This window comes from Chlorocebus sabaeus, chromosome 20, assembly GCF_047675955.1.
Source record: "Chlorocebus sabaeus isolate Y175 chromosome 20, mChlSab1.0.hap1, whole genome shotgun sequence".
NCBI classification, from domain to species: Eukaryota; Metazoa; Chordata; class Mammalia; order Primates; family Cercopithecidae; genus Chlorocebus; species Chlorocebus sabaeus.
In genome coordinates this window covers 68,837,153-68,863,092 of record NC_132923.1, presented here as the reverse complement: position 1 = coordinate 68,863,092, position 25,940 = coordinate 68,837,153, and the positions used below count along the sequence as shown (strand labels likewise).

Sequence of the window (25,940 nt, the reverse complement as noted above, 5' to 3'; positions counted from 1 at the left end):
GAATCAAGGGCTCTCTAACTTGTCTCATTTCTCCCTCCCTTCAAATGCAAGGTGGGCCCCCTGTCTCCTCCCTCCTCTATGACAAAATGTATATAAGCTTCTGTGCCCCACTGGGGAGTTGGAGTGATCACTCCGATATGGTTTGGCTGTGTCCCCACCTGAATCTCATCTTGAATTATAGCTCCCATAATTCCCATGTGTTGTGGGAGGGACCTGGTGGGAAATAATTGAATCATGGGGGTGGTTTCCCCTATACTGTTCTCATAGTAGTGAATAAGTCTCACGATGTCTGATGGTTTTATAATGGGTTTCCCTTTTCACTTAGCTCTCATTCCCTCTTGCCTGCCACCATGTAAGACATGCCTTTTGCCTTCCACCATGATTGTGAGGACTCCCCTGCCATGTGGAACTGTGAGTCCATAAAACCTCTTTTTTCTTTATAAATTACCCAGTCTCAGATATGTCTTTATCATCAGCATGAAAACAAACTAATAAACACTCTGTGATTCTCTCCCATGTATGCATTCCTGACTATTAGTCTGCCATTTGTCAACTGATTTTCAGGAAACTTTTAGAGGATAAAGTGGAAGCTTTTCCTTGACCCTCAAAAGTTGTCAGGGCCAAAATGGTGTCACCAAAGTTAAGAAAACTCTGGAAATAAGAGCTAGGGAAGGCCATGAAGAGAGGGTTCTCATGCTTGTATGCTTGATAATAACAACAGAAAAAATCTCTACAAAAAACACCACCTGGCACAAAGGCCATCACAATCACACAAAAAGACACTTCTGCAGGACATATGACTAGTACTGTCTGTCCAACCTCAGGCTGGTGTCATACTTGTCATTGATCTTTGTAGCCAAGGAGAATTATTTCAAGAACAATTGTGTAATGCTCCTCATTTCTTTTTTCTTTAGAAATGTTTGTCTTCCTTTACTCCAAATATGCACATAGTTTACTATTGCATGTATATTCCCTTTGCAATGCTCTATTTCCAAATAAACGTAATTTCCTCTTAGAAAGCCTCTCTCTGTCATTTAGGTTGACAGCCTGTATAGTTTCCTATTCTGTCCTGCTGGTAACAGTACCAGAAGAGGAAATCAAATCATTAGCATTTACTTCTTCAGGGAAGAGTATGGTGAGGTGAAAGACAATTTTCCTCTTAGGGGAGGAAGAATAGAAGGGGTTTTACCATTGGTGTTTATCTGGAGTAGCACAGATATTGCCAAAAAGATTTCCTCTTGTTAATTTGTCCTTTCCTGGCTAGGGGAAACATGCTTTTGTCAGCCCTTTGTGTGTTTGTGTTTGTACATGCTCACACGTGTGTGCACCTATTGGTGGTTCTAGCCTGGGGGCTTCTGCAGTGTCCTATCCAGGATATATGGACACAATAAGGATACCCAGAAAATTCACCATCATAGCATTCCTTACATCCTGAGGTTCCTAGATTGCCCACATTTTCCCACCTTTAAGTATTTCCCTTTGCTTATCTGTTATGCTATTTCCAGGGTTATTTTAGTTGCAAGACAGTACATGAGAGAAATGAGGCTTCTCTCTCTTGGGTGGGCCCAGAAATCTCTGCTAAGTATCAACAAGACTTTCTAATCCTCATATTATTACCTTTTTGCTGTGATAGACTACATGCTTTTCTTTGAAACTCATTTCTCTGTCAGCATTTACTGCTGTACATTGTGAGTTTCCTCCTATCTTTTGGTCACTTCAAAGTGCCCTTCACAGTTTCCTCTTTGTCAGTAGCTAAGTGCTTCTGTTCTCCAGGATTCTACCCTAACCACTTTCATCTTGCCTCCTCTTCTTTCCCTCCATAGCCTTACCATCAGCCATATGTTGAAAACTCACAAATCATGGTCTCTAGTCTCTAATCCCAGTCCAGTTTCCACTGGAAACCTTCACCTGGTTGTCTCATAAACATCTTGCAACTGTGTTATCTAGAATGTAATTTATTGTTCACATGTGCATGTGCAAATAGATTTTCACCCAAATTGACCCCTTTGTGCATTTCTAGACTTGGTCAATGACCCCATGACCCACCCAGGAATCCCACTCAGAAACATGCCAGTCACCTTGTTTCTCCCTTTATTCTAAACTCCAACACATCACCAAGCTTTGGCCATTCTCCCTACTAAGTAATTCTCAAGTCCATCCTCTTGTCATTGTTCCCTCTGGCAATGGCTAGAGCATTTGTTCAAAATCTCATTCCTGGATGATTCTAATAGTTTTCTAATTGGTCTACCTGTCTTTCTCCATTCCCACAGAGGCTCTAGAGTGATCTTTTCAAAATACAAGTATGATCAAGTTTGCCTGAATCCCTTCCTAATTCCTCATTACCTCTAAAGAATGAATTCTAAACTCTAATTTCTCTAGCTCATCTTCCACAATTTCCTCCGTCCATTTCCAGAATCAGGCTGTGATCTCTCAGACCCCACATTTTCTCCGTGCTTTTGTTCACTGTCCTGTCTGCCTGAAATGTGAAATGTCTTCCTCTCCTTCCCTCACCTTCACCCACCCTACCTAAACCAATCCTACTAGACCTACAAGATTCCAGTCATGTAATCTCTTCAGGGAAAATATTTCCCACTCCTCATTAAAGGTGCTTATCTTCCCTGTTTCTAAAACACCCTATGCTTGTTAAATTGTTGACGTGCTTCTTTGCCTCCCATCTGGGATTTGGGAGAAACTCTGAGGAAGGTTCATTTTCCACCTTGGCATAATATGAATAGAAAACAGAAAGGTGAGTTCCTCCGCCCTTTGACTAGTCATCTTGGAGAAGAAGTGTACCACAGGCCGGGCACGGTGGCTCACACCTGTAATCCCAGCACTTTGGGAGGCCGAGGCGCACAGATCACGAGGTCAGGAGATGAAGACCATCGTGGCTAACACGGTGAAACCCTGTCTCTATTAAAAATACAAAAAATTAGCTGGGGGTGGTGGTGGGCACCTGCAGTCCCAGCTACTTGGGAGGTTAAGGCAGGAGAATGGTGTGAACCCGGGAGGCAGAGCTTGCAGTGAGCTGAGATTGTGCCACTGCACTCCAGCCTGGGCGACAGAGCCAGACTCCGTCTCAAAAAAAAAAAAAAGAACAAGTGTACTACAGTGGTCAAGAGCACTGACCTGGAGCAGAACAGTTGGGTTCAAATCCTGGCTTTGCTACTTACCAGTTTTGTGACATTTATCAGTGTCCCCCCATCTGTAACATAGGCATAACATTATCTTTTTTATTGGATAGTTGTGAGGATTAAAGTAAGAGCATGTCAATGTAGAAAGATTATATACATTCTATAGTTCGAAAACTTTGGCATGTAGATTATAAATATTTGCTATCTTAAAATATTTTTATTTGGGGGCAGGACTTTGAGCTGCTCCACCCCACTCCCACCTCCTGCTGCCCACGAAAGAATCAGAACCACTGCTGGGCAGGGTGGCTCATGCTGGAATCCCAGCACTTTGGGAGGCTGAGGCAGGCAGATTGCTTGAGCCCAGGATTTTCAGACCAGCCTGGGCAACATGGAGAAACCCCATCTCTACAAAAAATACAAAAGGTAGCCAGGCATGGTGGCTGTAATCCCAGCTACTTGGGAGGCAGAGGTGGCAGGATTGCTTGAGCCTGGGAGGTGGAGGCTGCAGTGAGCCAAGACTGTGCCACTGCACTTCAGCCTGGGCAACAAGGTGAGACCCTGTCTCTGAATGAATGAATGGATGAATGAATGAATGAATGAATGAATGAATCAGAACTACAAGAAAACCTGCTAATCTCTCCACATTGTCCCGAGCCCATTAATTTCCCAGCTGTTTTGTGGCCTGAAGCTTCCAGCCACCACAGAAACCAAGATATGCCAGACAATGGTTCCTCCCAGTTAAAGTATGGCAGATTTTCAGAAGTTTTTTGTAAAACCAAAGCACATGGTGGTCATTTCAGGGGCTAGTGTTAGTGAGGTAAGTGGGGTTCCACTTCAAACAAGCTGGAGGTCATGGGGGAAAATGTCAGCTCAGGCCCTGGCGACCCCTCTGGCCTCTGCCCACGCTTTTCCGGGTGCGGGAGCTCCCCACTGTGGGTGGGAGGTCAGGCAGAGCAGGAGCCCAGCCCTGCACCTCACCACCACCGAATGTGATGCCCTGCTGGGCGGACAGGGCCGCCAGGGCATGATCATGACAGAACAACCATGAGCGGCACCCAAGGCTGGCGCCAAGAACCTTCTGGAAATCCACCCTAGCTTATGTTAAACTCCATGTACCTCTTGTGAAGTCGTGTCTGAGAATTATGAGAGTCAGTTGGTCCACCTTTATCAGGAGAAGGTGCTCCAGGACCTAGTACTCAAGATGCCAGAATCCCAGTTGAGAAATTTCCTGGGTGTGAAGAGGCAGAGAGCAGGGGCTTGCCGCAACCTTAAGCCCTGTGGTTTGGCGAAAACTTGGATCCTGCCTTTCTGGAGGAGGTTGACAAACAGTTCACCCTTGTGACTATGTCTAGTGGCATATGCTCCCCCTGTGGTGTACCCCGCAGCTGTGTTTGCTCACCAGATGTCCGCCAAGGGAGTGACAGTGACTGAATTTAACATGGAGACCACCCCAGCCATGAGCGGATTCACGTTTCATTTCCAGGGACCCTGTGGTAGGATGCTTCCTGAAGCCCTTGCTGGTCATGAAAATGAAACTATTTCTTAAGCATCCTGGGAAGAAAGAAATTATAGTATAACTAGGTGGTGAGCTACACATTGGATGATCCAAAAATATTCTGATTCCCTGGTTGGAATCCAACCTGTTGATAGGTGTTTAGGGCTCAGAAGTAGCAAGAGCAAAGGTATTTAGAAGTCAGAGAACTGTAAAGTGAATGCATGTTATTTGATTTGAACTGAAACATAAGAGACCTTTGATGTATTTAGTTGGTTATTGGGACCGAAAAATGTTGTAATTAGATTGTCTTTAAAAATGTAATCATCCTGATTATATTTTTCCTATTTGGGCAAAGATAGAAGTAGAGGGGTAAAATCCTGTTATTTAGCACAAGTTTTAATGGGAAATAAAATCATTCTCTACAGTAAGGTAACTACCTACTCATATAAAGATGTTACCCCAGGAACAAAAATTCTTTTTTTAACTATTACTTGTAACATTGAAAACATGTTCTTCCCTTTCTCAAGGTTAGTATTTGCCACTTGGATTTTAATAATTCCTTTGCGCACCTATGAGGAGCAACAATAAATGCAATACATTTTGAAGGAGAATTATCCTGGAGAATAACCAAGGTAGAGTATTTTCTTTTAGAACCAGATTTACTCCATTAGGGACTTCGGCAAAGAACTGGTTTTTAGGAAACGAATTCATAAAAAACTATATGGTAGAACCATTTGGGTATTTTCCAAGTGGTTGAGAATAATTGCTATGAAAATGAATAGGGAAATTTTAAATTAATTATTTAAAAAGGAGCCACTGAATAGATTTTCTAAGCTTGAAACTATCTATAGTACCATGAAATCATGTTTACAATTCCTTCTCAACAATGTGCTTCTCCTCTAGAAGCACATACATTGTTCAATAGATATTTGTTCAATAGTACTTTGTGGGAAAAAAAATCACTAGATTAAGAGACTCCCCTGAACCACTCCCAAGTTTAAAAAAAAAAAAAAAACTCTCAAAAGCAAGGATATGTATACTTTATTCCCTCACTCAAAAAATTATGTTCAAATATAAAATTAATCTCTAAAAACTCCCTTTTAGGGGAGTCTCTCAAATATCATTCCTCCCCTTATCTTTCATTCTGCTCCCTATTGCCTATATCCAGTATTTCAGAATATAGGAAGAGACGGAAGGCAGAGGCTTGCTTTTCACCTGCTTCCTCTTGAGACAGCAACACTGTGACCATCTTCCTCAAAGATGCCTGGAGTTCTTCTGGATGTCAGTCCAGGAAAGACACAAAACAGCTCTGCATTGCAGAGACCCCCCTAAAACACCTCCCTCCCATATTGGATAATTTCAACATGGCAGGGACACCCATGTGTGAAGTTCTTATTGGAAACCTTTAACAGATATGGTTTAAATTTTAATACAATGGGCAATGTTTTGTTTTCTAGTGAGACAAATTCTTACAGCTGATTGCATGCAGGAAAAGCTTTATTAAGTCAAGAAGCGGTTACACTTTTTAGAACTGCTATGCAGAATACTCAAACATTTTTAAATGACATAGGAAACTACTAACATCTTTAGTGAGAGAATTCCACTTTCACAATTTTCCCTGCTCCCAAACCCCTAATGATCAGCTATAGCATATTCATTTTTTAATACAGTAACTGTCACGCAGCAATTTGTCAAAAGCTTTTGTTGTGAAAACACTTTTCTTAATTAAATACACAATTAAAAGATATGATTAAACACTTACACGATGTGAAATGTTTAAAGGTAATACACAATAATAGGGTTACCAAAAGGACATCTTCCAATTTTTCTTTCTATGCATTTTGATGTTTTGTTCTTTTCAAAACATTTTCTCTTATTACATTTATTACTAAAGGCCTTACTTCAAATACATCATGCTACTTTTGTTCTCCTCTTCAAATGCCAGTCTTTTAACAATTTGAATTCTCTGGCCTGGGAAAAAGAAGTTATCCACTTACAAGGTATATTTATTGACAATATGGATGTTACCGTCCAAACAGCACAAAATCAACCATGTACATGTAACACGGTGAAATGAGTCCACGTTTTCTACACACTACAGGATAGGAAGAGCTGGCTCTTAAGGCCCGGGGCTCACATGATTATGCACTTGTCAAGCAGCTTCTCAGTGGTGTTGGGCATCTGGGATTTCTTCTCGGGCTCCTGGAGGTCGGTGGTGGGCTGCTGCTTGTAATTCAGCAGCATGTGGAACAGCTCATGCACATTCATATCTGTCTTGGCCGAGATCTCCATGAAGGCGCAATTCCACTCCATCGCACAGGTGGCACCATCATTCAGGGTCACCTCCCGGTGGATGTCATCACTTTTATTGCCTACCAGCACGATGGGGAACTTATGCAGGTTGTTACCTTTGATCTTGCGGATCAGCTCATAGAAGGCCTTCAGCTCTTCCAGGGTTTCCTTCTTGGTGACTGAGTAGACCAGGACGAAGGCGTGGCCCCGGGCTATAACGTGGTGCTGCAGAGCGCGGTTGCCGTCGCCACTCTTGCTGTCGGTGATGTGCAGGGAAAGCACACCGTGGCTGCAGCCCAGCAACTGGCAGTAGGTATTTTCAATGGTCGGCAGGTACTCATGACGGAAGTTGCCGCTCGCCCACTTGTGCAGCAGCGTGCTTTTCCCCACACCAGCGGTGCCGACTACCACGACGCGGTAATCTCTGATCCTCCTGTGGGACTTGAAGGCGCGGAGGATAAGCAGGGCAGGCAGAAGCCGCAACCGCTGCAGCAGCTGCTGTTCCTTGGAGCCAAAACTGACGTTACCCATCGTTGGGATTCGGAGGGGAGATACGCACAAGTTCTCCCACACTTAGCTGGCAGCAGGAGACTGACTCCCTAGGAAGAAAGTGAGACGGTGAGAGATGGTAGTGGTAACCTACAATGTTGTCAGATGACGTCAGCCTGGCCAGCTGCTCCACTAGGACTCTGGAGAGAGTCACCCCGTGACGCAAAGGGGTGCACACGGCGAAAAGAAAATTCCCAGGCGCAAAGTTCAGCCTGCTAGACCGAGGGACCGGCAGGTGATATATATTCAACAGACCTGGTGGTTTGCTTTTTACCATCTAGAAAGTGCAACAATACTACCTTTTGTTTTCTTTCCTTTAACTGTTTTATTAAATTCTCACTACACCCCTACAAGAAACACTTACTCTCATTTCCTCGCTTGTAAAATGAAGATTTTAATTGAAGAGGGCTGAACAGTCAAAGAGAAACAGGTGGGGGAATTTTCCCCACTCTCCGGGGCTGAATGCCAACGTGACATTTAGAGTGACACCACCACCCTGGTTAAAGCTACAGAGTCATCAGTACAGGGGAAAGGAGGGGTGTTTGGCATCAGTGGTGTGGGATGTAGAGAGGGGAGGCAGCTGCAGTCAGCACAGCCCCAGAAGAGGCATGGGGAGCACCTTTGCTCTGAGCATGCTGTCACCATGTGCCACCAAGAGCTGAGGGAGGGGTCTTAGTTCATGAATCCTTAGTCACAATGACAGTGAAGTGTATATATATATATATGTATGTACTTTTCTTTTCAGTATCTCATCTCTGCTTAGAAAACATTCTAAATATTGAATGAGTTTTTCTACAAAACAGTGGTTTTTCTTTTGCCATGGCTACTACCTTTAACAGAGTAGTTTTAATTCAGCCTTATGGAAGTAGAGGAAATTTCAGGATTTGAACAGTCCATGAACTTTTTGAGTTCCGGAAAAAACACAGTAGAATAGGTTTGTAAGAAACTTTTCTCAGAGGTATATCCTCAATACCAGACAGCTGCCCAGGGGGACTGCTTCAGAAGCATCCTAGGTCAGATGGAAAAAGTTCTAGGCACCATGCAGACAGACTGCATAGCTGGCCTCTGGACACAGATAGGAAAAGTACAAGGCAATGTCATTCCTCTGGCACTAAGTATAGAAATTTCTACGTGTTTCTATGTGATGATGGTCCTGAAAATGCACTTCTCTTCAGGTACAGCTGTGATTGTGTCATGTACAATACCAGAAAGAGAAGAGACGCTTTTTGTATATAGCACACTCCCTATATAAACTAGCCTTTCTTGCTGGCTGCGTAGTTGAACACATACTGCCCCAGTACTGGGGAAAAGGACCCTTTTTAGAATGTGCAAGGCCATGAGAGTAATATGTCCGTATTAGAGTTTTGGTGGTGATTTTTTTTTTTTTTTTTTTTTTTTTTTGAGTCAGGGTCTTGCTCTATCCCTCAGGCTGGAGTGCAGTCATGCGATCATGGCTCACGGCAGCCTCAACCTCCTGGGATCAATCAATCCTCTCACCTCAATCTCCCGAGTAGCTGGGACTACAGGCATGTGACACCATGCCCGGCTAATTTTCTTATTTTTTGTAGGGATGGGGTTTCACTGTGTTGTCTAGGCTGGTCTTGAACTCCTGTGTTCAAGTGATCCTCCTGCATCGGCCTGCCAAAGTGTTGGGATTACAGGTGTGAGACAACATGCCCACCCCATATTAGAGTTTTCGTTTGAAAAAAAAATGTTGTTGCTGGTTGTTATATCTTCAGACTTACTTGCTTCTAATTCTAGTCTGGCTTCTTTAAGATAGCGTGATTCTAAGAGTATTCTAAACTTAAGTGGCAAAATTTAAGTAAATGATTTTATATTCTTGATTAAAGGGGACCAGGGATGTTAATACAATAAGTATTTGAAATTGATACAAAATAAATACATACATATGTCTAAATCATTCATTTTTGCAGCTTTCAGGTAAAATCTAGCACTTTGTTCCAGTCTATAAGATGTGGTTAGTTGATATCATCTAATATTAAGTAATGATATCAGCTATCCAAATCCTGGACTCAATTCCTTTAGCAATGATGACCTTTAATAAAATTTAGCTTAAAAAACTAGATTTCTGCTACAGTGATGCAATCTTTCACATCTTATTTATTGGCAAAAATCAACAATCCAGCTTTCCTTAGGTCCTCATGCACTAGAGTTCTCTAGTCACAGAAATTCTAGCCCTGTCTGCACTGCCCACAACTATTATAAACTCCGCGTTAGTATCAAGAGTTCCGGTAAAGACCAAGTATCTCTTGGCCACCAACATCCCACATTAGGAAATGTGCATTACTAATTATTCTGTTTTACATTACTTCCTGCTATAGGGGATGTATGTACAAATTTATTCATAGAAAATTGGTAAAGCAGCCAGGCGCGGTGGCTCATGCCTGTAATTCCAGCACTTTAGGAAGTCAAGGTGGGAGGATCGCTTGAGCAAAGGAGTTCAAGACCAACCTGGCTAAAGGGAGACCCCCGTCTCTATCAGAAAGAAAATAAAAGAAAAAGAAAATTGGTAAAGGACACATGTGATAACTGAAGTTTCCAGATGTGAAGAGAACTCTCATTCTTAGGCAGTGGACCCCCCTCCCCCCAGCACTCTTTCCAGCTTCCCAGACCACCTGGCCTCAGGCTGAGAGGGAGGTGAAAGCTTCCAGGAACCGGAGGGCGTCCAAACCCAACGGCCCTGCGGCGCTCAAGGTCCCGCCGCTGCTGCTGCGGTACCAGCCTGGCTCATGGACATCACCACGCATCTGCAGGGTCAGGTTTCTCTGGTGGCTGTAGTAGCAGCTACCCTCCTCGTCCATCTCAATCTTACTTTCACACTACACGACTCCACTATTATTTCCTGAATACTAGCTACCTAAGCAGCTGTAATAGTGGACACTATGTCAACCTTTAAGCTCGCACACTTAACCAAGCCTCGTTCTTCTATATTAAAAAGTGCTAGCTTCCCAACGGGACTATCCAAAGTGCAGTTGCAAGACCTGCCACGAGCCCGCAGGGGCTGCGAGTGGCTGCGGGTGGCTCTTGCATAATCGCGCCAAGAAAGACGTGGTACCAGCTGTAGGGACAACTCGCCCATAAACTTCCACTGGGGACAGCATCTGCTGGTTTGTCTGGTACATGTTGTTTTCAAGTACCCCTAAAAAAGCGAAAGAAAGACTTACCTTTCTCGGAGGCACGAACCACGCAGCCTAGAAGACAAATGCGCTGCTCGCAGAGGCTGCCGCGACAACCAACTGGACGCCCCGAACGCTCAATCCTCCGAGGTTTGATTCCGACTTGCGCACAGGAGCGGGGTGCGGGGGCGCAGGGAGTGTCGGTAATAGGCATAAATTCCGCTTGCGCGATGCGTGGTGAGAAACTAGCCGGGAGGGGCTGGCCCAACGCAGAGCGGCCCGAGGTCAGCTTGGCATCTGCAACACTCGAGTGGCTAGTCCAGAAGTTCAGGGTGGGCTTACAGGTTGGGGAGGAACTGTTAAACTGTGGACTTTTTCTCACCTGTTGGAATAAGCTTCAGGCAAAACTTTGCCAACAAAAACCGGTCCAACTGATTTTTGACGAAGGTCCAAAAGCAGTTTAATGCAGGAAAGATAATCTTTTCCACAAATAGTACTGGAAAGATAGGACATCCATAGATCCCCCCGCCAAAACAAACAAACAAACAAACAAAAAACCCGTAAATAAAAAGTGGCTAGACATAACTGTAACGCGTAAAATTACAAAAGCGTTTTAAAAAACAACAAACTCTTTATTGCCTAAGGCTAGGCAAAAGGTTCTTACGTTGACATTAGTGGCATGACTAGTAAAAAGAAATTTTGATGAATTAGACCCCATACATTTTGCTTTGTGAAAGACCCTGTAACGATACTGAAAAGGTTTACCTAGGAGAAAATGTTTACAAGCCACGTATCTGGCATAAAACCAGTATCTAGAATATGTAAATAACTCAAAAGTCAATTGTTTTAAAAAATTCAATTAGAAAATAGGAGACATGAAGAGACATTTCACTGAAGGTATGCAGATAGCAAATAACCATATGAAAACCTTTAATGTCATTAGCCACTAGAGAAATGGGAATACATGGCTTTCGTTATTCCTCGCCTACCACTAGGGCGGGTTGAGGGTCTGGCTCCAGTAGCCCCGGGTGCCTCTCACTCCTTGGGCGCACAGCTACTATCCTGACAGAACCCTCGCGGAACCCTCGCAGGACGCCCCATCGGGTCCGCCAGCGGCTAGGAATACCGCCCCGCACCTCCCACCACCAGTCCCTTTTCCAAATGCGCCTGCGTCTGCCCTCCACGTCTCCGAGCCGGTCTGGCTTTCTCCCTTGCCTGTGAGCGCCTGGCGGCGGATGTATTGAAAGCTGCGCACCACCGCCTACCGAGCGTTCAGGGGAGTGTATGGAAGTTGTTGGCTGCAGGTTTTGACAGCAGCACCCTGTGGGCCTAGTCCTTGGCGGTGGCACCTGGTTTTGTGTGCCCCAGCCAGCTGAAGCCAGGGTGTGTGGTGTGGGGCCGCTGGTACTGCTCTTCTGCCACTATAATCCCTCCCCCTACCAGGTACCTGGTGCATAGAAGTTTAAAGACCTGTGAGGTCTAGCCTGGCGCCTGTAATCCTAGAGAATAAGGAGGTTGAGGCCAGGAGTTAGAGACCAGCCTGGGCAACATGGGGAGAACTTGTCTCTACTTTAAAAAAATTTAGCCCAGTGTGGTGGCTGCCACTTATCGTCCCAGCTATTTGGGAGGCTGATGTGGGAGGATCACTTGAGCCCAGGAGATCAAAGCTGCAGTGAGCCGTGATCACAGCCACTGTACTCCAGTCTGAGCAACAAAGTGAGAACTTGTCTCAAAACAAATTCTAACTTGATTCTGGTATAGCATCTGGTATAGCATGACAGGTAGCAGCCCAAAAGGAGATCAAAGTATTTTACCCCAAAATATATTTCTGACATATTTTGGAATGGTCCTGTGCAAAGCTATCTTTTGTGAGGGAAATTTGCATTCTGTGGAGAATCTCCTTCCCTTTCCAGGTCTTTTCCTGATGCGGGAGGGATTTAACTAAGAGTCTGACACCTTTTAAGGTCATTTACCTTTTGAGATACATATACCATCTATTCTTTCTGAAGCATATTACAGGCTTCACATATGTAACAAGAACCCTGGCTTCCGCAACCTCCCTCCTGCCATCACTGGCCAAACCCTTCCTCCTCCAAAATGTCCTGGCTTCCCAGGTCAAACCAATGTATACCTTACATGTATTGATTGATGTCTTTGCCTGTATCTTCTGTCTTCCTAAAATATATAAAAGCAAACTATAATCCAAACACCTTGGGCACATGTTCTCAGGACCTCCTGATGCTATGTCACAGGCCATTATATAGGACATCCATAGATGTCGTATATATAGTGTCACAGGTAGTGTCACCACATATAGTGTCACAGGTCACTTATATTTGCCTCAGAATACACCTCTAAATATTTTCCAGAGTTTGGCTTTTTTCATTGGGTTTCCCCATTCATTTTGTTAGCATTAGCTCATACCCTTTTCGTCCAATCATATTTCTACATGGCTGTCTCTATTTTGTTAATCCTAAGTTAAAAATAGACAATTTCCTCTATATGTTTGGGTCATCGTTCTGCAGGCTCCCATGTATACATATTAAATACATTTATATGATTTTTTTCCAATTAATCTGCCTTTTGCAGGTTGGTTTTTCAGTGAGCCTTCACTGAAGTTTCCCCTTGGTCCCCACATTGATAATTAACTCAAACTGTTTTACCAAAATTTGATTCATAGCCTTTATCTCATTTTTCCAGAAAAATAATTTGGATCCAACTGTTTTCTATAAACCAGCAAGTTGATATGTTTTACTATCTCACAACTAAAATTCTAAAATAAAAGCTAGAAGACCTTTATGTGTATATCTATTTGTTTAAATGTATTTACACATATGTACATGTATTATGCTGTATGTTATGTCTACATAATAAAATTCAGTGTAGTAGGCCAAAAATCCCTTAAGAAATGTTAATCTGATTGGTTTAAATAGATGAGCGCTCATACAAAATATATAGTAATTAACCTAATTTTTTTAGTTCATGTGACTTAAGTAAATCTTTTTTACTTGGTTTTTAAAATTGTAATTGGTTTTAAAATTATTGATAAAAATAAAATTAAAAACGTCCTTCTAATTGTCAATATATATTTTTGCCTGTGTTTACTGGTGTGAGGGCCATGGCTCTTGGCCCCCCAAACATTTGCTGGAAAATCACTGACATGGGCCAGATTGATTAGTAAGAGAAAAGACATACAAATTTATTCAATGTGTGTACACAGGAGCTTTCAGAATAAAGACCCAACTACTCAATGAGTTATAGAGGCTTATGCACCAGGCTTGAAATTACAGAAAGGATGGGGGACTTGGATTCTGCGAAAACAGATTATGGGAGGAGAAGAGGAATTTATTGAGGGGCAATGAATGATTGGTGAGAGAACAGTTGGATTGAGGAACAGATATTAACTTGCAAATGGTTTTTTTGGAATTTAAATCATCCTTGGAGGCAGTCATTGTACTTCTGTAAAGGTCTGCTTGGGTGTGGTCACATCTTGGTCTTCTTTTCTGTAACAGATGAGATAACAGGAGGAAGAGAACCAACAATTGTTCTCCTTAGTGGGTCTGGTTCTTAGGCAGATAAAGGAACTTCAGCTTCTTTGGAAAGGATGGTGGGGGTAGAGGAAAGGTCAGAGAGACCTTGAGGCTTCTTTAGTTTCGCATGTTAAATACTGTGTTTTGGTGTATCAGTTTCTGAGCACAAGCACTGGTCAGTTTTATATTTGCCTATGCTATTAAGGTCATGAAGCTATAAACCAGGCCTAAAGCAAAGTGATATTTGTTTATGCAATTCTTTGATAAGTAAGATTAATTTAATATTATACCTGTAATGTCAACACTTTGAGAGGCCAAGGTGGGAGGATCACTTGAGCCCAGGAGTTTGAGACCATCCTGGGCACCATAGCAAGACCCCATCTCCATAAAAAAGTTAAAAAATTAGCCGGGCATGTGCCTATGATCCCAGTTACTTTGAAGGCTGAGGAGGGAGGATCCCTTGAGCCCAGGTGTTCAAGGCTAAAGTGAGCTATGATCATACCACTGCACTCTAGCCTGGGCAACAGAGTGAGCCTTTGCCTCTAAGGTAAAAAAGAAAAGTTATATCTTCTGAGTTATCTGCAGATACCCATGTATTTAACTTTATGGCTCTTATGTGGGTAAACACCTCATGTTAACAGGCTATATAATTATTTAATAAAAAAAAAAAACTTGAAATAATGAACAGCTCCATCTAACATCTCAATTTTTGTAAGAAATCTAGGTATAGTTGTTAAAAAATAAATTAACTGTAAATGAAATAAATGTTTATAAATGAACTCATGTAATTTAAAGTCTTAAAATTTATGTTAAATTAAATAATATATTCAAAATAAATGTCTGATCATAGTCAAATAAGAAAAATGATTGGTTATCCCACATTTTAAAAAAAAGAAAAATTATAGGACTAAGAGGTAGGGGTTAGGAAAATAAAAGGTCTAAAGCTGAAGAGGACTTATAAAGGATGAGCTAATAAAGGGAGTTTTATGTGTTATTGACTTGGCTGGAATTAAAAATAAATTGTGTGTTTTTCTAAAAATTAAACATTGTTGGGTAGGGGGCCGGGGGGATGGGCACTGATACAGAACTAGAATCTGGTTCCTTATATTTAAAACAACAAGAGTTCTTGAAATATTGATCTGATTTTAATAAAATTGTAAGGGGTTTTGATTTTTAAATCTATAATCTGTTTTTAAACAGGTATCTTCTCCTTGAGATCTATTTAATTTTCCTGGTTTCGGGTTAAAAATATTGTCTTCTTGATTTAAAGTGGTAATTTCATTCCTTGAGGTAGTTTTTTTTTTAATTTCTCAAATTCATATTGCAGAAGTTCATCTTTTGCAGTTTCTTGCTGCACATGATTTGCAGGTCAATATGTCATTTCCTTCAGTTTTTTCTCCCCTGGAGAAGGCCTGAGATGATCATTCTCCTGTTTGACTTTTTCTGGTTCTAACATTGCTGTTTTGGCCTGACATTAAATATTTACCTTGAAGGCCTAGAAAAGCAGCGTTTTTCTACAGTATAACTTAATTTTGTGCTCTTGGCTTTTCTTAATATATCTGAATTGTTCCATGTAACCAGAAAAGTTACTGTGGTAAGTAACAGCATGCTGTTACTAAGAACCATGTATTTCCCTGCTCAAGGTACTAGTTTTCTTGTTTATATTCCTCTAGTGTATACTTATAACCTTGGACATATTCTTCCTGTGTTTCATGACATTCAAGTACCCTTTTCATCAGGTTCAACTTCCAGGTTATCAGAATGAGCTTCCCAAAATGAGAAACAATCACACTGAAGAGGGCTTTCTTTACGTTTTTGGTAGTGAGTCTAAGAAACAAAGATTTTATGGTTTAGTAAACTGACTTTCTATGTTTCCTTTATTAGGCTTTTGATTACTTAGAAAAAAATGAGTTTTAACAGGGTTAAGGTTTCTAAATCCATGTGACTTTCTTATTGCTTTTGAAGTCTTTTGATTATGACACTGGTTAAATGAATAACTGTTCTTTCACAGCAACCTGTGATTCTGTTTTGAATCTTTTGACATCTTTGACAAATGCCTCCCAGGTCAAATCTTATGTTAAGTCCTTTGACCTAAAATTAACTTCGAGATTTTTCAGTTAGGTTCCTGGAAAACCTTAAAAGACATATTTCTCATTTTGTAGAGATGATGAAGCTTATTTGATAAATTGTATAAAAACATTGTCAAATAAGTGGTACTAGATCGTCTTTGAGTTACATTTATGGACATGTTGATATGAAAGTTTTGAAACTTATATAAATTCATAGAAATCTAATATGTTATCAGTCATAACCCTAACATAACCTTTTGTTCAAATTATACTCATCGTCCCTTTTGTAGAGCTGGGCATTCTCTGCTATAATTCAACTCAGTCATAAAATGTTACTCAATGGCTACAACAGGACTCAAGACTCAACCAGTTTCCCACATGGTCTTTTGAATTCTTTAGTTGGTTACCTTCAACATTAGGTTTATGGTTTAGCACCAGTATTTAGACCAGTCTGATTATATTGGCAGGTTTGTGTGTGTGTGTGTTATGATTTTTAAACTTTTTTCTTACTACCTCACTAGTCTTTGTAAAGCCAGCTCTCCCAACAAGATTATGTTAGCTCAGCAAGATGACTGACTAGACATAGCCAGGTAGAACAGCTTCTACCAAGGGACAGAGACAGCTGGTATACTCTTAACAGATCTTCAGAGGGAAGGCTGTCCCTACCTCTTCCCTCCACAAGTGGATGTAGGGAAAACACAGAAACTGGGCTGAAGTGGAGGGAAACCTGGGAACACTCTATGGGGCTACTGTGCACCTGGACTTGTTCCTTGACCCCAGTGGCTCTGAGGGAATGGGTGAGTTGAACTGGCAAGGAGCAACCCGTTCTCGCCATAGGCCTCTGGAACCCCACCAGGAGGAGAGCCCTCAACCACCATGGACACTCGAGTTGGCAGGAAGGGCTACTTAGAGAAGTGGTAGGGGCAGCAAGCCAGCTGATGTGGAGCACAGAGGGTTTGGAGCAGGAACATCTGTATCAGAGCAAGGCCAGGGACACCCATCTCCCTAGGATCAACTTACTTCCATAGGAGACTTTAGCTCCAGGGGAACTGTTGGTCCTGAACTCTGTAGGGCGATCTTGCCCATCAGTTGGGGCTGGTCCAACCTGAGCATTACTTGCTCTGCTGGCTTCCCCCAAAGCCCTAGCCTAGTCACACCTGCTTGCAGGGCAACCTCAGGTGCCCTGGGGGCCCACATCGTAGTTTCTGTGCTGGCTGACTGTGCCTGATTGGCAGAGAGCTCTAGCTGGGTGGCCTTCACAGCCGCACACCAGCCCACACATTCCCTCCCCACATTGCAGCTTCCCCAAGCCCCACAACAAGTCCCAACATTGCTTTGCTGGTGCATATCTTTGCAGGCAGGTTTTGCTTTCCTTGCCCTGCGACCTCACCAGTGTGTGTGCACCTTACCCTGCCACTGCTGCGTGAGAGTGCAGTCTCTGAATTTGAATGTTGGTCTCTCTAGCTAGGTTGGGGAAGTTCTCTGGATGATATCCTGATACGTTTTCCAAGTTGGTTACATTTTCCCCCTCTCTTTCAGGGACACCAATGTGTTGTAGATTTGATCTCTAAATAATCCCATATTTCTTGGAGGTTTTGTGCCTTCCTCTTTATTCTTTTTTTCTACTCATGTCTGACTCTCTTGTTTCAGAAAGCCAGTCTTCAATTTCTGAGATATTTTTTCCCACTGTTTGGTCTGTTCTGTTTTCCCACTGTTTGGTCTGTTTGGTCTGTTCCCCACTGTTTCCCACTGTTTGGTCTGTTCTGTTTCAAGTTCTGAGATTTTTTTCCCCACTGTTTGGTCTGTTCTGCTATTAACACTTGTCATTGCATTATGAAATTCTTGTGGTATATATATGTATAGACACCCGAACCCGGGTATTTATATATTCACCCACTTCCAGTTATATATGAATAGACACCCGAACCTGGGTATTTTTCAGCACTCTCAGGTTGGTTACATTCTTTTTTATACTGGCTATTTTGTCTGTCAGCTTCTGCATTGTTTTATTATCGTTCTTAGCTTCCTTGGATTGAGTTTCAACATACTCCTGTAGCTCAGTGATCTTCATTCCTATCCATATTTTGATTTCTATTTGTGTCATAACAACCATCTCATCCTGGTTCTGAACCCTTGCTTGAGAGGTGATGCAGTAATCTGGAGGAAATATTTCATGACGAAGATGCCAAAAGCAACTGCAACAAAACCAAAATTGACAAATAGGACCAAATTAAACTAAAGAGCTTCTGCTCAGCAAAAGAAACTATCAACAGGTGAACAGGCAACCTACAAAATGGGAAAACATTTTTTGCAAACTATACATCTGACAAAGGTCTAATATCCAGCTTCTGAAAAGAACTTAAATATATAAGAGAAAAACAACCCCACTAAAAAGTGGGCAAAGGACATGAATAGACACTTTTCAAAGAAGACATACATGTGGCCAATAAGCATATGAAAAAAAGCTCATCACTGATCATTAGAGAAATGCAAATCAAAACCACAACGAGATACCATCTTATACCAGTTAGAATGGCTATTACTAAAAAGTCAAAACATAACAGATGATGGCAAGGTTGTGGAGAAAAAGGAACGTTTACACACTGTTAGTGGGAGTGTAAATTAGTTCAACCACTGTGGAAGACTAGACAGTATGGTGATTCCTCAAAGACCTAAAGGCAGAATTACCATTCAGCTCAGCAATCTCATTACTGGGTATATGACCAAAGGAATATAATCGTTCTCTCATAAAGACATATGTACATGTATGTTCACTGCAGCACTATTCACAATAGCACAGACATGGAATCTACCTAAATGCCAGTCAGTGGTATACTGGATAAAATGTAGTACACATATACCATAGAATACTATGCAACCATAAAACAGAATGAGATTATGTCCTTTGCAGGAACATGGATGGAGATAGAGGCCATTATCCGTCACAAACTACTGCAGGAACAGAAAACCAAATGCAACATGTTCTCACTTATAAGTGGAAGCTAAATGATGGAACACATGGACATTTAGAGGAGAACAACACACACTGGGGCCTATTGGAGGGTAGAGGGTGGAGGTTGGAGAGGATCAGGAAAAGTAACTAATGGGTATTAGGCTTAATACCTCAGTGATGAAATAATCTGTACAACAAATTCCCATGACACAAGTTTACCTGTATACAACCCTGCACGTGTACCCCTGAACTTAAAATAAAAGTTAAATTTAAAAATATTTTTAGAAGATAATGTTAGCCCAACACTTCAAGGTGATTGCTGTTGTCCATGGTATTGATAAGAGGAAACTTGATACTCTCCACAGAAAGCTACCCTGAGAAAATTTTTCCTTCTGGACTCTTTGTTATTTAAATGTGGCCCAAGTCCCTGACATAGACCCTCATTCCTTCTCTCCAACATGGTACAGAGACAACCAAAACAGGTTTATCCCAGCATTGAGGAACAATTAATACAAATTCAAGATGATTGATCAGTGATGCTTTCAGAGGAAGATCTTGATCAAAAGAAGAAAATGTGAAGTTGATTATACCAATTGGGTCAATTTTGTCATACCCAACTCAATCATATTCAAGGGGTCAAGGGGGAAAATCACTCAGAACATATAACATGGCTCCAATAATGTAATATTCTGAAATCTTGGCTTATGAAACTGCCAGTTGTAGCCTAAAACCAGTTTTATCTAACAGCTACTGAAACATCTTGCTGAGATGCTAGACTAGGTTTATCCACCACCATCACTCACCAATCAGTACTTACCAGCTCCCTAAAAATGTTACTAGTGCCAATTAATTTTCTTTCAAAACAATATAAAACATTTCTCCTTCTTGTGAAACCTCCAACCTTCTTTTGTCTTCACACAAAAAAGACTGAAGATCAACCAGTCTGTATGCATGCCCCAAACTGTAATTCCTACTTCCCTAATAAAACATTTTGAATTTAGAAATTTATCTCTGTCGTTTATTTGACTTTAACATATTCATATTATGGAATACTACTCAGGGATAAAAAAAGCATTATTGACATATGAAACAACTTAGATGAGTCACAAAAGAATTATGCTGAGTGAAAAAAGCCAATCATGAAATATACTGTATGATTCAACTTTGTAGCAATCTTGAAATGACAAAATTATAGAAATGGTATATTAGTAGTTGCCAAAGGTTAAGGATGAGGGAAAAGGCATGGGATGAAAGTGGATATGTTTGTAAAACAGCAATATGAGAAATTATTGTGTTTAGAGAACTGTTCTGTATCTTGAATGTGGTTGTAGAGATAAAACCTGCAGTTATGGTAAAATTCCATAGAATTAAACATACACACAAATGAATACAAGTAAAACTATCTGAATAAGATCAGTGGGCTGTATCTATGTTAATATTCTGGTTGTAACATTGACTGTAATTTTGCAAGCTATTACCATCAGGGAAACTGAGTGAAAGTTACCTGGGAGCTCTCTCTATTATTTCCTACACTGCATGTGAATCTTCAATTATCTCAAAATTTTTTAAAAAGGTAAATTTTAGAAAGCACTTGCAAGAAAAATAAAAACAGCTTAACTCTGATGGCTGGCCCTTGCCTACAGAATTAAAGTTCAAACTCTTTCGCTTCATACTCCCTGCTCCCTGCAAACCGACTTTAAATTCCCTTTTGAATATTACCTTCTAAAAGCCTTGTACAAAAACTGGCTATTCTTGGGAGGTCCTTATGTCAGCTTGACCACTCAGTTTATGCATTCCTGCTGCTCTACTCCCTTCCCCACCCCCATCTTCATCTCTTCATCCACATACCCCAATCCTACTCTCCTTCAAGGCTCGTCACCAAATGGCAGCTCCAGCTGGAAGGAATTTCTTCCTCCTCGGAGCTCCTACAGCACTATTCCACCTTGTATTGCAGTTATGTGCGTATTGTTTCATGTTCTCTACAAAGCTATGAGCTTTTCTTGGACAAGAATGAAATTCATTTATCTCTGATCCCTTTGTGCTAGTAAGTGCCAGCAGGTGTCACTCAGAGGCAGCCAAGATGGTGGGGGAACATATATTCCACCCACAGGGGTGGAGTTCTCTGAAGGAAAGCCAGCTTTGGATCTAGCCTGACTTCCTCTCCAGGCCTAGTTCCACCACTTCTTTACAGTTTGGTCTTTGACTCTGTGCTAAGTTTCCACAATAGCAGTGTGTGAAATAAAACACCTTCCTCAATACCTGGCACACAGTAGACACTCAGAAAGTGCAGCTGGAGTTTGGGGACCTGGTTTCCAGTTCCTGTTTGGTCACATACTCATTATATAGGCTTAAGCAAACAACTTGTTTTCCTTTTACATTCAGTTTCTCTGTCTGTAGAATGGGCACAATATATTTATGTCTGAAGTAAGATTGAGTTATTTGTGTAAAAGTACTTTAAAAATGTTAGAGCACAATATTCAAGGAGAGTACTGATTGTGGAGTATGAATGAGCTAACAGGCACTTGAGTGTTGACCACGAGCCAGGCACTGCTCTAATAATTTTACATGTGTTAACTATTTAGATCTTACTATGATGGTGTGAGGTGGAGACCACTGCTGTCCCTGTTTTATAAATGAGGAGACCGGGCATAGAAAGGTTAAGTAAGTGGCAGAGGCCAGGAGGTCTAGCTAGCTCCAGGTCTAGAGCATTTTACACCATGCTGCCTTTCTATTAGGTGTTGTTGAAAGGGCGTTGTTGGACCTTCATCATTATAATTTTGGAAATCTGTTTCTTTTCATTTCCTACAAGGTTCTCCCTACAAACACCTTTGTTTAAGCTCTGTAGAAAACTAACAGCGGTTGTATTTCACACCCTTCACAACGAGTTAAGTATCTTCTTTACAATTTTTGACTTCCTGGATCAGGGTTGCTTAAGAATCCCTTCCCTAATCCCATTCAAGTGTCTTCTACTCCCTCCAAGTCTGTTCCCAACCTGTCTGCTTTCGCCTAGCACCCAGCTGCTCCAAATATCTCCTCATTGGCAGGGATGTTATCTCCTACTTCTTAGAGAAAGGAAGCCCCCAGACAAAACTCACCAGCTCCTGGGCCACGCACATTCTTGGGCATTTTCTCTTTCCTTAGTCCATGGCTAATAGCTTCATCAGAGCCATGGATTGTTTTTCAATCTGTAGTCCTAGTATCACCTGTACTGGAATCACGGGGGGTGCCTGCTAAACCACCCAGCCCCAGTCTACAGAATCAGAATCTGGAGGTGGGACCAGAAGCTGGGTGGGAGGGGTGTCTGGATTTTAATAAGCCCCCTCAGGTGACTCTGATACAGAGGCAAGTTTGAGGCAGCTCCGTTAGAGCCTTGCTTAGTCAATCATCTCTTCTCTAACCTACCACTTTCTCTCACTGTCAATTAGATTCTTTCTCCTGGCCTGTAAATATACTTAAGTCTTAAAAAATGTTACATCATGGGGTTGTGGTGATGAACAATGTTAATATACATAAAGCCAACAGTACCTACTACATACAATACATATGTTGGCTATCTTTTTATCTTAAAAAAATTTTTTAATTAACTAAAGCCCATAGTTTATTCAGATTTCTCAGTTGTTACCTAATGTCTTTTCTGTTTTGCAATCTCATCCTATGACATGTAATTTTCATGTCTCCTTAGACTCCTCTTGGCTAAGACAGTTTCTCAGACTTTCCACAGTTTTGAGGAGTTGGAGTTAGGTACTTTCTAAGATACCCTTTTATTGAACTTTGTCTGATTTTTCAAAAAATCATAATTAGACCAGGATTATGGGTCTTTAGGAGGAAGATCTCAGAGGTGAAGCACAGTTTTCATTACAGCACATCTGGGGTACATGTACATACTATTGACATGATTTATAACTGTTGATGTTGATCTTGATCCCCTGGCTGAGGTGTTTGTCACGTTTCTCTACTGTAAAGTAATGCTTTTCCTGCTTTGCATAGTCTTTGGAAGGAAGTCAGTACATGCAGGCCACTTAAGGAGAGGAGATTTATGCTTACCTCTTTGAGGGCGAAGTATCTACGTAATTTTTAAAAATTATTTGGAATTCTTCTGTGTGGAAGATTTATCTCTTTAACCCATTTATTAATTTATTTAATCATTTATTTGTATCAGTATAGATTTAAGGATACTTATTTTGTACTTTGGGTTATAACCCAGTGCTATGTTATTTTAGATTGTAATAATTTGTTCAAATTGTTCCAGCTTTGGCCACTGGGAGTTCTTTCAGCTGGTTCTTATGCTCCTTTGACATTCTCATTAATGGACTGGAGTTTTTTTGTGTGTTTCAGTAATTACTGGCATTATAAGATGCTCCGGACTCATTTTGTATATTTCCTACCCCAGTGCTAAAATTAACTGTTTCTCAAGTAGAATGATTTTTTTTTTTAAATGTATTATGCTGTTTGTACTGGGAGGTCATTGCTCTCAGACCTCCTCAACTGAGAGGGCAAAGAAATTATTGCATGTACACTTCTCCTTGTCTATACAAATATCTATAAATATTTCTATCTCTATATATTTGCATCTATAGTAAGTTAAATATGAAATCTTACTGTTGTCTCTGACTATACCTATTACTGTATGCATCATTCTAGCCACCCTCTTGCAGATCTAAACATTTCCATTCCAACAGTGAGACATCTGGTTCCCACCTTCTGCCATATTTACTTAGTCATCCAGTCCCAGTATATATGTATAGCTGGTTCAGAATTGTTAACTGCATTTCCCTGGGAAACGTCTTTATCAACTAGAGTATAATGTTTATGTATAGTTCCTCGACTATTGTCTTACATACTCCATTTATTTCCAGAATGACTTAGGTTAGTGTTTTCCAACCCCTTCAGTGGAGTTATAACACAGAGTCTCTGGTTACAGTCTGCATTCTCTCCTAGAATTTCCCAGCTTCCTAAAATTTGCATACATTAAGTTTCCCTCTTTGTGTTGTGAAATTCTGTAGGTTTTGACAAAAACATAATGTCATCTGTCCATCATTACAGTATATTCCATCACACAGAATAATTTTCATTGCCCCAAAAGTCTGTGCTTCAATGTATTTATGTTTCCACTCTGCCCCAAACTGCTAACAACTGCTGATCTTGTTACTATCAATATAGTTTTATCGTTTTCAGAATGTGATATAGTTGGAATTGTAAAGTAGGTAGCTTTTCAGAAAGGCTTTTTCACTTAGCAATATGCATTTAGGGTTTCTCCAGACCTTTTTGTAGCTTAATAGCTCATTTGTTTCAATTGCCCCACAGTATTATATTTTAAGGATGTATCACCATTTGTTTATACATTTGCCTATACAAGGACATCTTGATTGCTTCAGTTTTGGCAATTATGAGTGAAGCCACTCTAAGCATTCATGTGTAGGTTTTTGTGTGGGTATGTTCCAACTCAATTGGGTTAATACCTAGGATCATGATTGTTTGATTGTATGGGAAAGGTATGTTTAGCTTTTTTAGGAAACTGCCACTATCTCTAACATGACTACAATTTTGCACTCCCACAAGAAATAAATAAGAGGTTCCTATTGCTCCACATCTTTCTCGTTTCTTAGTAGTTGATATGGTTTGGTTGTCCCCACCCAAATATCATCTTGAATTGTAGTTCTCATAATCCCCCATGTCATGGGAGTGACCTGATAGGAGGTAATTGAATCATAGGGGTGGTTTTCTCCATGCTATTCCCATGGTAGTAAGTTCTCATGATATCTGATGGTTTTATAAGGGGCTTCCCACTCTGCTTGGCACTCATTCTTCTCCTTCCTGCCACCCTGTGAAGAAGGACATGTTTGCTTCCCCTCTGCCATGATTATAAGTTTCCTGAGGCCTCCTTAGTCATGCTGAACTGTGAGTCAATTAAACCTCTTTCTTCATAAATGACCCAGTCTATAAAGTATGTCCTTATAGCAGCATGAGAATGGACTAATATAGTAAATTGGTACCAGCAGTTCAGTGCTGCTATAAGGATACCCAAAAATGTGAAAGCAACTTTGGAACTGGGTAACAGGCAGAGATTGGAACAGTTTGGAGGGACCAGAAGAAAACAGGAAAATGTGGGAAAGTATGGAACTTCCTAGAGACTTGGAGGGATCAGAAGACAGTAACATGTGGGAAAGTTTGGAACTTTCTAGAGACTTGTTGAATGACTTTGACTAAAAGGCTAATAGTGATATGGACAATGATATCCAGGCTGAGACGCCCTTAGGTGGACATGGGGGACTTGTTGGGAACTGGAGTAAAGGTCACTCTTGCTATGCAAAGAGACTGGTGACATTTTGCCCTTGTCCCAGATATCTGTGGGACTTCAAACTTGAGAGAGATGATTTAGGGTATCTGGAAGAAGAAATTTATATTTCTAATGTGGCAAAGCATTCAAGAGGAAGCAGAGCATAACAGTTTGGAAAATTTGCCACTTGACAATGTGATAGAAAAGAAAACCCCATTTTCTGGGGAGAAATTCAAGCTGGCTGTAGAAATTAGCAAAGTAACAAGGAGCTGAATGTTAATCACCAAAACAATGGAGAAAATGTCTCCAGGGCATGTCAGAGATATTCATGCCTCCATGACAGGCCCAGAGGACTAGGGCGAAAAATGCTTTAGTGGAGCAGGCCCAGGGCCCTGCTGCTCTGTGCAGCCTCGGAACATGGTACCCTGCATCCCAGCCGCTTAAACTCCAGCCATGGCCAAAAGGGACTAAGGTACAGCTCAGGTCATTGTTTCAGAGAGTGCAAGT

At 41.3% G+C, this 25,940-nt stretch overlaps 1 protein-coding gene and 1 long non-coding RNA gene across 7 annotated transcripts in view; one reads left to right on the top strand and one right to left on the bottom strand.

The window, feature by feature from the left end:
* Nucleotides 1-25,940, top strand: part of LOC103224646 (uncharacterized) — a 292,391-nt gene that overhangs the window by 211,551 nt on the left and 54,900 nt on the right. For 3 of the 6 annotated variants that reach the window (XR_494246.3, XR_012089631.1, XR_012089635.1), the window contains exon 1: nt 10,658-10,754. The exons of the other annotated variants lie outside the window; for them this stretch is intronic. This is a non-coding gene — a long non-coding RNA (uncharacterized lncRNA). Of the gene's footprint in view, nt 1-10,657; nt 10,755-25,940 lie in introns of those variants that run through there. 6 annotated transcript variants of the gene reach the window in all.
* DIRAS3 (DIRAS family GTPase 3) lies at nt 6,106-11,733 on the bottom strand. The gene is made up of 2 exons (XM_007978344.3): nt 10,653-11,733; nt 6,106-7,517 (listed from the first exon to the last, which is right to left on the bottom strand). The coding sequence occupies exon 2, from the start codon at nt 7,447-7,449 to the stop codon at nt 6,760-6,762; it is 690 nt and encodes a 229-aa protein (XP_007976535.1). The 5' UTR covers nt 7,450-7,517; nt 10,653-11,733; the 3' UTR covers nt 6,106-6,759.

Coding starts and splice junctions, on each gene's coding strand:
- DIRAS3 (XM_007978344.3), bottom strand. CDS start 7,449: ATGGGTAACGTCAGTTTTGGCTCCAAGGAACAGCAGCTGCTGCAGCGG.